The 12,657-nt window shown below is 43.4% G+C and overlaps 1 protein-coding gene across 13 annotated transcripts in view; it reads left to right on the forward strand.

Annotated features, from left to right (window-relative positions):
- Window positions 1-12,657, forward strand: part of KLHL15 (kelch like family member 15) — a 29,704-nt gene that overhangs the window by 2,231 nt on the left and 14,816 nt on the right. For 3 of the 13 annotated variants that reach the window (XR_014879960.1, XM_085210605.1, XM_085210635.1), the window contains exons 2-3: window positions 230-325; window positions 10,138-10,849. Coding sequence is in view for 12 of the 13 variants with exons in the window: in XM_085210605.1 (XP_085066731.1) it covers window positions 10,145-10,849 (705 nt within the window). In the remaining variant the exon portion in view is untranslated. Of the gene's footprint in view, window positions 1-229; window positions 326-1,848; window positions 1,987-2,131; window positions 2,267-2,439; window positions 2,580-5,838; window positions 5,886-8,221; window positions 8,396-8,485; window positions 8,679-10,137; window positions 10,850-12,657 lie in introns of those variants that run through there. The other 10 variants (XM_085210613.1, XM_085210643.1, XM_085210622.1 and 7 more) reach the window with 8 other exon arrangements.

Genomic DNA, 12,657 nt, shown 5'->3' on the forward strand with positions numbered 1-12,657 from the left:
ACGAAGAAAAATGCAAGGCTAAAGACTGGTTACTGTCTAGGGCCTAAGTTTCACAGCACTGTAGTTTTAGTTAGGAGATTGAATCATTATTGAGTTTTTCAGTACAGGTAAATTGTCCAATATGGAGGAGTCACTTTTTTTGTGCTCTTAAATGCTGGAAGTAAGTATGTCACAGCTGATGAATGTTTTGTTTATTTGGGTTTTTTTTTGTGCTTTTTTTTTTGGATAGGTTTGAATCCACTTCTGTGGCAGTGTTCTGAAGAGACCTGAAGATCACCTTACGCCTCAGCTTACCACAAACTGCAAACAGCAAAATGACAGTCAGGTAAAGCCAAAACAGCCCTGCCAGTCTTTTTACCCTTATTGACCTACACAGGTCAAAAGTCTGAAGAGTGCAGAGGGATGTATGATGTTTTGTTGTGTTGACTCTGTACATGAGAAATAGATTCTCTCTAGGTTCTCTTTGCCAAATCACGAGACGTCACTGTGTGCTTGGTATGGCAGAAGATAGACCCAGTGTGTAAAGGAGAGCATTTTGGACAGACTCTTTTGCAGGGTCTGTTGTTATAGGAAAAGGGAAAATGGTTTTAAACTATAATGGGAGATTAGGTTGGGTATAAGAAAAAAGCTTTTTATGATAGGGGTAGTGAAGCACTGAAACAGATTGCCCAACCCAGAGAGGTGGTGGATGTCCCATCCCTGGGGACAGTGAAGGTGAGGCTGGATGGGGCTCTGAGCACCTGATGTAGCTGTAGATGTCCCTGTTCATTGCAGGGGAGTTGGACCAGATGTCCTTTAAAGGGCCCTTCCTACTCGTTTGATCATTTGAAAGATCATTTGATTCCATGTCTTTCCTTTGGGACTTAGACAGGAACGGTAGCTGCTTTGACAATGGTTGGTTATATCATCTTGGTTGCACGAGTAACAGGTTTTGAAACAGCAACTGAGAAAATGGGGCAAATTTACTGTATGAGTTAAGTACGGGAATGGTATGAATCTGGCTGAGCAGAGAGAGGTCAGGTCACCAGTATGGAGGAGTCAGTGAATGGGAGCAGTTTGTTTGTGGTGTGGAGTAAGCAGGCTGTGTGGGAGCTGTGGGAGGTCAGTTAACAGAGTGGGAGTAGCAGCGGGTAGTTTTTTGTGAAGCTGTGCATGCAACAGCAGGTTCATTGTGTGAAGCAGTGAGAGGTGGGATAGACATTCAGATTGGAGGTGGCAGTCATAGAGGAGTTGTGCTGTTGTTTTAGAAATCAAGAATGGGGTGGGGGTGGTAATGAGCAACTGAAAATAGACAGCAAAGGGGTTGGGAACAGCAATAAACGGGGAGAGGATGGCGGTGCACAGCCTGTTATTTAAAGCAGTGAGTGACATGGGAGATACATAGCAGGCTGTGAATAGTTTGAAGAAGGCAGGGACAGCCCAAAGGACAGTAGTTTTGTATAGCGTCAGGACATTCTGTGATTAAGCACATGAGGAGGTTGTTGTTGGGTTGTTTTACCTCTTATCTCTTTACCTTTTGCCAGCCAGCGGCAAACTACAGAAAGCAAGAAGGGGAAGCTTGGGCTAAGGCAGAGCCCCGCTCTGCGTGTGGTTCGTTGCTCACGGCTGCGCTGAGCAACTGTAGCCGGCGGCCCTGACCCGCCTGGCTCTGTGACCTGGTTCCCACAGCGGCTGGCAGGGCTGCGTGTGACAGGGAGGCAGCCGGGGTCAGCCGCAGCGCCTGTCGCTGCCAGGTGCGAGGGGGAGTTCAGCCGGCTCCTGAGAGGGACCGCTGCCGCTCGGAGCGGGTTTCCGTACGACGTCCGTTCCCGCCGCGCTGCCGCCCGAGGCGAGGGGGAGCTGCGGTGCCGGCGCTGAAAGGGGCCGCTGCGAGCGGGAGGGTGAAACGACGCGGGCAGCCCTACAGCCGCCTGCGGACGAGCCAAGCAGATGACGCTCCTTGGAACCGCATTCCCGATCCCCAGAGGCGGCCGCTCCCGGTCTCCGGTGAGAGCCTTTCCCTCTCCGGGGGATCGCCCGCCCGGGATCCCTGCGGCCGACGGATGCGGCCCGGCCGGTGCCAGGCTGGCACGGGAACGCCGCCGGGCGGGGGTGGGCGCGCGGGGCCGGGCCGGGGAAAGGCGGCGCAGCCTCTGCCCCTCGGGGCGCTGCCTACCGCCGCCGGCCGCCGTCCCGGGCCCGCAGGTGGCGGCGGAAGTGACGGGAGGCGCGAGGCGCCCGCGGCGGGGGAACATGGCGCCCGCGGCCTCTCTGGGCAGCGCCGAAGGTAACGCGGCGGGGGGCGGCCGCGCGGGCGGGACCCCGGGGGCGAGGCTGGGCCCGGCTGGGCCGGGCCGGGAGCGACGGTGCGCGGGCGGCGCGGCGGGGGGCGGCTCCCCCGACCGCGGGCGGCGGGGAGGAGGAAGCCCAGGGTCCCCCCTTCCTTCTCCGTTTCCTCCTCCTCTCGGCTGTGCCTCGGCCGCTGCCCTCTGCTCGGCCCCCGGCGCGACCCGCCGCCTCCGGCTTTATGCTCCGCACGGGCTCCCTTTCCGCCGGCTCGACGGGAGGAGCCGCGGCCCCGGCACCGCTGCCGCCCAGAGGTAGGTGTAGCCGCCTCCGGGCCTCCCGCTTTCACCCCTCGTCGGTCCGGCCTCCGCGGGAGAGCCTTGCGGGGCCGGGGGCGGCCGCTGAGGGCTCCGAGCCGCGGTCCTCGGGGCAGCTCCCGCGCTGCGGGCCGGTGTGGGCGCGTCGGTGGGCGAGCCGAAGTAGGTCAGTCACACAGTGCCGGCTGCCGGCCATCCGCAGCGTTCGGAATAGTGGTTTTAGCGGAGAAATGGTAATTGTTAGTAGAAGGAGTGGGCAGCCGCTCAGGGTTGGTGCTGGGGTGCTTTGGCTTGGGTTGGTTAATACGTAAATGTCGCACAAAAACACGAAGGTTTTTTTGTTTTTTTCCTTTTCTCTTAAAAGATCAGCGTAGCCATAGAACTGGTCCTCAATAAAAAGGCAGCGCTGCTGCAATCTGCATGCTCTTGTCTTTGCCGTGTTGTAGAGATGTTCCTCAGATGTAACCTGGCGCTTCCACCGCCACTGCCCTAAGTCACACTTGGGTCCCTTAAACACACCGCCGCGTGTCAGCATCTTCCTCCCAACATCCAGCCCATGCATTTAATTTCCACCACAAGTCCTATAAACTTTCCCACTGTCACTCATCTCCTTTCACTTTCCTTAATTACATCCTATGGCTGCTATGGATCTACACGTGCTGATTTGCCTTTCAGCAGGCAGAGCGGGCCAGGTCACTGCTGGGCTCACCCTGGAGGTACTGGGTCTTTTTCATCTATGGAGCTGCCAGTCTGGAGAAGCTTTCTGTCTTTCTGACAAAAGAAGTTGGTGTTTGGCAGTGCAGTTGAATGCTGTGCCTTGGACATAGGGCGTGATCTCTTCAGTTGTATTTTCTCAGAGGACTACTAAATTATCCTAAACCATTGACAGCTAGAGTTATTTTTACTAAAATATCACTGCCTGCTCCTTACCATTTATTAATACATTTATTATACCTTTAAAGCCCATACACTCCTTTAAACGAATATAATTAGATTTTTGCAGCATAATTTTCTTAATAAGTATCTTTGCAGTGAGAAAATCTAACAAAGAATGCTGACACATAGAGTAGGGTGGTCCTGTCTTTAAGAGCAGTGGCAAATGCATTATTCTCATCACTGCCATCATTTACCTCTTACATATTAGCAATGCAAGTTTTTCTTGTAGATTCTTATGGTTGTGTTAAAAATATTTCAGACTGGATTCCTGGCATCAGTAAATGTAACTCAACCAAGATTGGGCTGAGCTTGCTCCATGCAAGGAGCGTGGGTTTTTGTACAGGTAGAACTGCACTGATTTTTTAGTCAAATGGTTCAAAGCTGTTTTGATGTCTGTCAAGTGCACTTATGTCACCCACTTAATGCACATAATACTATGAGAAACTAGTGTATACCTCGTTACTGTTAATTTATGAGACAGAAACTTGGTGAGGCTAAACTGGTCAAGCAGCTACAGCTGCTGCATATGTCTGGCAGCATTTTAAAAAGTTTGTGAGGCATGTACTTTTATCACAGTCCTTTTGATGATCATTGCAGGGCTTGATTTAGGAGCTCATCGGTGGAGCGCATTTTGTTCTTTGGTGGCTATTGTTGTAAAATGAGAACTTTCTGACATAAAACCTTCCGGTATTCATCTAAATTCAGTGTATGTGAAACCTATGCTCTACAACAGTATTTTAAAACAAAATGGTTCTGATTTCTTTTTTTTTGTGCTTGTAACATTTGTATCCTTCTGCACAGAAAGACTTAAGTAGGGTTACAATGCGAATTTTTAGGAACAGCAAGTAGTATGAGTTGAAAAGTTAGCCATTATGAATACATGCAGCAGCACGTGCTTTGGGTCAGAGGTGTTTTCAAAAGAAAACATACACAGTATGGTAGGTACTCTGTGAAGGCAGCCACAGTGCACTTTCAGTGTGACGTATAACCGAGCTGTGCTGAGACAGTCTGTATATAGTTGTAGTATGTTTGGTCACACTAGTTCTGATGATACTTCCAGCATAACCACAGCGACCTCACAGGCAACTGATGCATTGCAAAAGTGCCACAGCTGTTATGAGCTGGTGCAGATTGCTTGCAGGTAGCATTATCAGTAAAGGTTGTAAGAGGAGCGGTCAGCATCTGATGCGTACCAGTAAGAGAAATCCTTTGTGCAGTGGGTAGTTGACAGGAGAACCCAAGAGTTAGCTTCTAGAGCCGTGGCAGTGTGATGCTTCTGCTCAGCTCCGTGCTTCTGGAGCAGCCTGGTGCTTTGGGAACCCTCACCTCGGGCTGTGGGAAGTCTGCAGAGTGAAGCTACCAGATAGTGTCGATGGATTTAAGAGTAACTGTTCCCAAAGCTTAGCATATTAATTATGAAGGATTTTACATATGCAGAAAATTGGTTGTTATTTACTTATTTATTTTGTTTCCTGCATCTGCTGTTATTTCAGGAATGCAAAGTTTTGATAGCCACCGATTATTGATCTTTCTTACTTCTAGGTAATTCCTACCGTTGCTGTTAGTGGAGAATTGTGAGGAAAAATGATGGCTTAGCCGAAGTTTAATAGTTCAGTGTCAAACCGTGTAAAGAGAGATTTAAATCTGTGGGGATACATGTATTGCATAAACATGTCAATACACTAATGATGTATCTAGCTGCATTCAAAGGCCTGGTGGTGAGTTTGAACAATTGGAAATGTTTTGCTTGTATGTATAGCATTTTCATACATATGTGTGAAATTTGACTATGGAGATGTGTCCTGTTAGTGCAGGAAAGTGCCACTTGAAACAGTGTTTGGGTCTAAGTGTGTGGTGCTACAGAAAGCATATGTACCAGCTTTAAAATTTGCATTGAAATGCCCGCATTTGACAGATGAAAGGAATGGGATAGATGGAACAGAGTTGAGGGCTTTAAGCTCTGTTTTAGTACTGTGATACCAAAGCACTGCTCTGTATGTCTGGTGAAATATCTTTTTGTCTAATCTGTGGGTACTGTTTGGTGAAAAATTCTTGTTCAGCTATGCTCATGTAGATGCTTTCTCAGAGTTTCCAGGAGGCAGGTAGAATGAACCAAGTAGTGTTTTATAAGCAGGTGGCTAGTTCTGTCTCAGTGTCACAAGTGAGATATTAAGGAAACAAATCTGCTTTTCAGATGCTGTGCTGGAGTATATTACTGCTTTACTAGAACAACACATTTCTATCCCCAGAAAGTGCATGCGAGCTTGCATACATGTAAATGCTTCTTTGCAGTGCATTTCGTTTTTCTTTTTGCCCCTAGGGAAATTGTCCTTTTGGATAGATTCTCAAGCAGGGCATGAACCACAAGTGAGTATTCCCTAACTTCATCCTCAGTAGCTTGTGCATTGAGCCTCCCTCTCTTCTGCTTGTGCCTCTAAGCCTCAGACACTCTGAATAAAGAAGGTTCTCCTTGTTTGGCAAGAAAAACAGTCTGGAACAGGGTTTTCAGACTTCTGTTACAACTGCAGAATAAAGATGAGAAATCAATGTTCCAAGAAAGAGCTTTTATAGTCATGGCAGAGTAGATGCTGTAATGCATCGTGTGCTAAAAGAGAAAAAGAAATGTCAGGAAAAGAGAATAAGGTTAAGAATATTTCTCGTTGGTTTTTTTTTTTTTCTTCCAGCAGAGAATTTTCCTTCCTGTACTGCATTATACTGATCAGCTCCAGTATGCGCAGGACAATGCAGAATGCCAACTTGGAATTTTTTATTTCCCCTTTCATTGTATATAGGCTGGATTTTCTTTTTGTTCCAATTTTCTTACAGACTACCGTAGGCTACATCTTCCTTCAAATCAAGTGAGCTATTGTGATTTGCACGGGTGGAAAAAGCTGTAACTCTTGAATTTTGCATTTTTATTGAAAATAGGGGGAAAAATGTTACGTTATTATCTTCTGGGAAATAAGCTGCAGCATTTGAATAGCTCATAGAATTACATCTGAGATTGAAAGTGTGTGGGAGGAATGAAGATAGCTATGCTTTAGAAAAATGGCTTCATCTGTGAGTATTTTGTTATGCTTTTCTGTTATTCAAATGGCCGCAGTGCCATTTGCTTTTGACTTAGTGTGCTAGCTTTAGAAATGAGGAGTTCTCCCACTTGGTCATAATATGCATTTAACTGTAAGTCTTCCAGTCTCTGGACTATATAAATAAATAAATAAATGTGCTGCCCAATACATTTTTGTATTGTAAAGAAAACTGTAACTTCTGACACAGAAGTTACAGAATAATAATTTCAGAGTGTTGATTACCTGCCTCTGTTGAAGAGTTTTGTACCTGACTTCCTGTTTTAATATATTTTTTACCAAGTAATCGCCTTCAGAGACGTGTGAAAATTGGAACCTAAGAAGTGTTCCCTCAATGCTGTCTTTATTTATTTAACACATTTTGGTGATTCCTACCTCCTTACTTTTTTGATACATTGAAAGTTTGAATGGTAATTGTTTATTTCTGATTTTTTTTGTCTTTTTAATAGAATTTTTATTAAATAAAAATCAGTACAGTTGCTTTAAAAGCAATGTGATGACAGGACGGCTGAAGTTGGAATGGACCTACGTGGTCCAAGCCCCTTGCTCTGAACGGGCTGTCCAAAGCTGTCTGATGCTGCGTTGGGGATTTCATTACATACTCATTTGTATTTGTGCTTAAAAGAAACTTTGGAAGTGCTCCTCTGGAGTTGGTGCTTTTACCTTCTAAGATTTGTCTCTGCTTATCTCCACTTGCTGACTTCTCATGTCATTGCGGGTGGTCTAAGTGTTCTTTTAAAGCCCTGAGTTTCTTTCTTTTTATTTGTAGAGTACATATAATATAATAGTCTTTTTCAAGGGAAAAGACCCCAGCATGTCTTTTGGAGGTTCTTGGTACTCTTATGATCCTTCTGTACGCAGTAATGTGTTCTGTTTTGAAGAAATCCTTCCCTTGAGATTTGCACCTGCATGAGCCAATGTGGTGGGAGATCCCATTACTTCCAGATTATCATGTTACTTCTTTTTTTATCTTTTTAGTTTATATTCCTCTGCTAGTCTGTTCACATCTAACTTTTGCAAATTCCAGCTAGCTTTATGTCCTGTCACCTCGGTTCATCTTGGAGTTGGAGCTGAGTTATACAGCTTGGTTGGTCTCCTAAGGAAATGTCTGTTACCCAGTTGTACTGTCCGAGAATCTTGTTCACCACTGGACCCCGGTTCAATTTCAAACTAAACTGAGAAGTAGTTGTCTCAAGTTGCTGTGTATTTTATGGAAATGGGGAGGTGGCATTAAAAGCCAAGTGACCATTACATTTCGTAAGGAGAAAAGACTGAAGTGTGAGCTCAACATCAGAGAGCAGGGGGTGGAAGGGGGGTATTATAGATGTTCTAATGAAAGAAAAAAATGCTAATATTACTGCTTGTCTTGTATTTGGTATCATAAATCCCATTGGGAAGCACAAGCTTTATACTTCCTCATCACTTTGTTGCTTTTTTTTTAGATAGCTATTTCTTGAGATAGATAATTGCCTGCTTTTATACAAGAGTGATCAACAACTAAGAAAAGAAGTGTTTGATTTTTTTTTTTTCCTTTCTGGTAGGGATATGCTGTATTCAGGAGCAAGGGACTCAAAACACATAGTTCTAGAGCAGTTTGAATTTTCTCTCTGTCTTCAGGGACACCGAGGGGAGTGTGCTACCATGGATACTGCTGAGAAAGTGATTGGATTGACAGCTTTGTCTCTTGCTCCTGCCCTAACCTTGAGGAGTCTGAGTTTTCTTGTCAGGCCTCAGTTTTCATGTACACTCCTGACAGTTCTATTGTCAGCAGGCTTCAACAGTGTGGAAGCGGTGAGCGTTCCGTGAGGTGCAGCTACTGACACCTACTCACCTTTGTAGCTTTGCATGGACAAAGAAAAACTCCTTTTTTTTTCCTCCCAGGATGGGTACAGATCGAAGTGAGGAGCTGATCATCTGTTTATGGAGTCCAATCAAATACACATCAGTTCCAATGGCAGCAGTTAGAACTGAGGAAGCTGGGTACAGCACAATAACTGCTTTCTGAAGTTGCGAAACCTTGGCCAACTCGGTGTCCGTACTCTGTTTTAACACTCTGCAGCCATGAAAATTCACGGTTTGTTACGTGTATTGATCTTAATGGTACTTGGCTTTGTGTGTGGGCTAACAGTACCAATATGCTACTGCTTCCGATTGTTAACAGTCATAGGAGTGTCAGAGTTAAGTAATTAAGTAGCACAAATAGCAGTCTGAATGAATCCTCCAGTGTGATTTAAAGTGGGGTGAAGATAAAAATGGCTGAGCCATTTGTAATGGATTATTAATGCCAAAAGGGAGGGTGTTATCCTCTCACCATTTTCATGCTAATTTGTGATGCCCTGCCTTCTGCATCACCTCTGTCCTGCTGCCAAACTCTGTATTTGGTACTCCCCACAGTTTATTTTCTGTCAGGTTTATGAATTGAATGGGTTTTCCAGAACAGTCCAAGAAACACCAAAAAATGCGCATAGTAGACAGGAGGAGCTCAGATTCCAGAATGACAGATAGGGGGAGTGGAGTGCACAGTTGCTGTGGGGAATGATGATAAACTGTTTGTTTAGTTCAGACTTTTTAATGGAGCTGCCCTTCAGCTAGACACTGGGAGCAAGACGTCGGGAAGTAATTGTATTTTGAGTAGTTTTTGGTGCGGCTTTTTTTCACTGAATATTTAGTTTCCTTAATAGGGCAAAGGGGATGGTTTTGTGTTTTTTTTTGTTTGTTTTGTTTTGTTGAATTATTTGCAGTTGGCTCTTAACTTGCACAGAGGCAGCGCTATATGTTTATTGATATTCAAATGCTTAATAAACACTTAAGCTTCACCAAACTCAGTATGCAGAATATTATATATTATCACGTAATCCTGTCAGTGCCTCCTGTGGTCTTAGTGTTCAGCAGTTAGTAAATCCCATTACATAAATAATGCTGAGAATAAGAAATGGTAATACTGGATTGTATTGTTCTGAGAAAGATGGGACACAAACTTGAATAATATCTCTCTGTTCTGTTTCCTTGCAATAATTTATGAGTAAACTGACACACATTTTAAAAAAATACTGCATTTGGGGGGGGACTGTATTTTGTATGGACCTTCTGGAGTTTGTTTCTGAAGTGAAGAAAGTTCTGCTTCCTTTCTTAAGCCTTTGATACTCAAGATGGGGTGTTTCATTACTTTCCTGAGATAACTATGGAAAGATAGAGGAGGGGAAGGAGAAAACAGTGGTGAAGTTGGCATCGTATATGCATTATCCCAATCTCTGAGTAGCTTGAAATGAGGAATCGTTTTTGTGTTATCTCATAGTTATTCACGTTCATTACCTTTTCTTTAAATGGAGAATATTTTGGGATGGGAAATAATTGAAGTTTCAGTTTTAAGTCTCAAGTTAATTTTTCAGCTGAACAGAGAACAAGAAGGATGGGGAAGACTTCTAAGTCTTGATGAAAATAACTTCAGTTTGCATTTATCTGGTCAGAAAGAGCTTGTGATGTGTTCAATACTAGAAATAATTTATTTTTATTTTTATTTTATTTTTCTTCAGGTGATTCATGGCAGGGGACGTGGAAGGGTTTAGCTCCTCCATCCATGACACCAGTGTCTCTGCTGGATTCAGAGCACTGTATGAGGAGGGATTGCTTCTTGATGTCACACTTGTCATTGAAGACCACCAATTTCAGGCCCATAAAGCACTGCTTGCCACCCAGAGTGATTACTTCAGGATTATGTTCACAGCTGACATGCGGGAACGAGATCAGGACAAAATCCATTTGAAAGGTCTGACAGCTACAGGCTTCAGTCATGTTCTCCAATTCATGTATTATGGAACTATTGAACTGAGTATGAACACTGTTCACGAAATCCTTCAGGCTGCCATGTACGTCCAGCTTATAGAGGTGGTAAAATTTTGCTGCTCTTTTCTCTTAGCTAAAATCTGCCTAGAAAACTGTGCAGAAATTATGAGACTTCTGGATGATTTTGGTGTAAACATCGAAGGAGTCAGGGAAAAATTGGACTCTTTCCTGCTAGAGAATTTTGTGCCGCTCATGTCCAGACCTGACTTCCTTTCATATCTGAGCTTTGAAAAGCTCATGTCTTACTTGGATAATGATCATCTGAGCAGGTTTCCAGAGATAGAGCTGTATGAAGCTGTCCAGGCCTGGCTGCGCCATGATAGAAGACGCTGGAGGCATACAGACACCATCATTCAGAACATCAGGTTTTGTTTGATGACACCATCCAGTGTTTTTGAGAAGGTTGGTGCATTTGAAAAGCAGTAGGCAGAATTCATCATTTAGCTAGGGCAGCGTACCATTAAACAAGTAGGATTCCCAGTCCTGTTAGGAGGAACAGTAGACCCGTAGGAAACAAACATCTAAAAGTACTGCCACCTGATTGTTAGGCAATAGTATGTACAGTGGCTGGAGAACAGGTAGGTTTTAATACATGTGTTTAAGTAACTTCGTATGAAAAGACATTTTAAGATAAAGTCACTTGTATCAGGTTTTATTTAGTCATTCTTTCTGTTTTCCGCAAGTTGTTTCTTGCTTCCCAGAGATTTTGTAGAGCATACATTGTGACAAATGTTACTGATATAATCAGAACGTGCTGACTGTAGATTTTGTGTGTTTAAGTACGTTTTTCTTCTTTACAAATGAAAACTGACATCTGCTGTTAAATCTGCAGTGTTTTTGTTTTTATTGTATCTTCAGTACTTGTGCTATTACACAGCAGTTAGAAGTAAGCCCCAGTCCTGCAAAGTTCCACGTCCATTTGATTTTACTCAAGGCATATAATGCAATCAAAAGTGATTGACAGTGTGAAATGTAACGACTTACTTTAAATATCAGAGGAGTCTTTGTAAAAGGTAACAAAAAATTCAACTAACGATTGTATATGTAAAGAGGTTAAATGAGAACTTGCTTTTTGCACTGCTCTGTTGAGGAATAGACAAAAAATGTTGCTCTCTAGTTCCTGAGAAACTCAGGAACATTTGATGTGGGTAGAGAACTACGAAGCTTTTAAACAGCTCTCACAGGCTAGTAACTGAAAGGGTATTCATGTTAGGAGTTCTTCAGCTTGTGCTGTTATGTTATGTCATTGTTATTAATCTTGTGTGTTCAGATGAACTTTTAAATTCTGTATTTTTCACCTCTCAATGAATTAATAGGATTTAACGCCCTGTGTATTTTGTTGGGCTTCTTAGCATTATTTTCTCATACATTTTTACTTTGGTATCTATATACAGATAAGACTGTATTATAAATTATAAAAACTATTAATTATTTCAGACTGAATTATTACATTTTTTTATTGTTTTGTGTGTGTGTGGATTGAGTAGACTTAATACGTAACTTACATTGACAAGCCTATGTTAGCTATGGACATAAAATAAATCTAATTACCTAGAATTGTTTTAGAACACTAATGTGATGTTTATATGAGGTTAAAAATGATTCCAGCTAGTAAGAGCTGGAATCTGCAAGATGCTGTGTAGTGTCTTGCTTGTAATAAAACTTCTACTTTATTGCATAAATTAAGGTCTTCACTAGGAAAACTGATACCACCAGATATTCTTATAGTCAATCACATAGGTTAAAATCCATGTGAAAGAGTCTGTTTCAGCTCTTTGAGTTTTTGGGATAGGAGTTCAAGTATCAAACTGTCTTCAGCGCAATTTCTGCAAGCACAAGTGAAAAACTTGTGTTGTGCTTTTTTAGGGTTCTGTTTAGGTTTAACTTCTGAAGTTGGTTTTGGTATCACTGATATCTATTCCGCACACATTGCTTCTTGCAATTTTTCTTGGCAGCTACAAGCAGCTACAGCTTAAGGAGAGACAACTTCTTCGGCATCCCAAGCTCCATAGTTACCTGTAAAAGCTTTTTTTTTTTTTTTTGTGAATGCCCTATCCATTAATTGTATGCGACAGTGGAACGAAACCAGTCAAATTTCTATTGTGGGACTGTGCTACGTTGAGCAGAGGGAAGCAGAGCTAAACATGTATGTCATTCACCACTGCAGCTAAGAATGTTTTTTGACCTGGCTGGAGGGTGCTGAGTAACTC

The sequence above is a fragment of the Meleagris gallopavo genome, chromosome 1, assembly GCF_905368555.1.
Source record: "Meleagris gallopavo chromosome 1, MGAL_WU_HG_1.1, whole genome shotgun sequence".
NCBI classification, from domain to species: domain Eukaryota; kingdom Metazoa; phylum Chordata; class Aves; order Galliformes; family Phasianidae; genus Meleagris; species Meleagris gallopavo.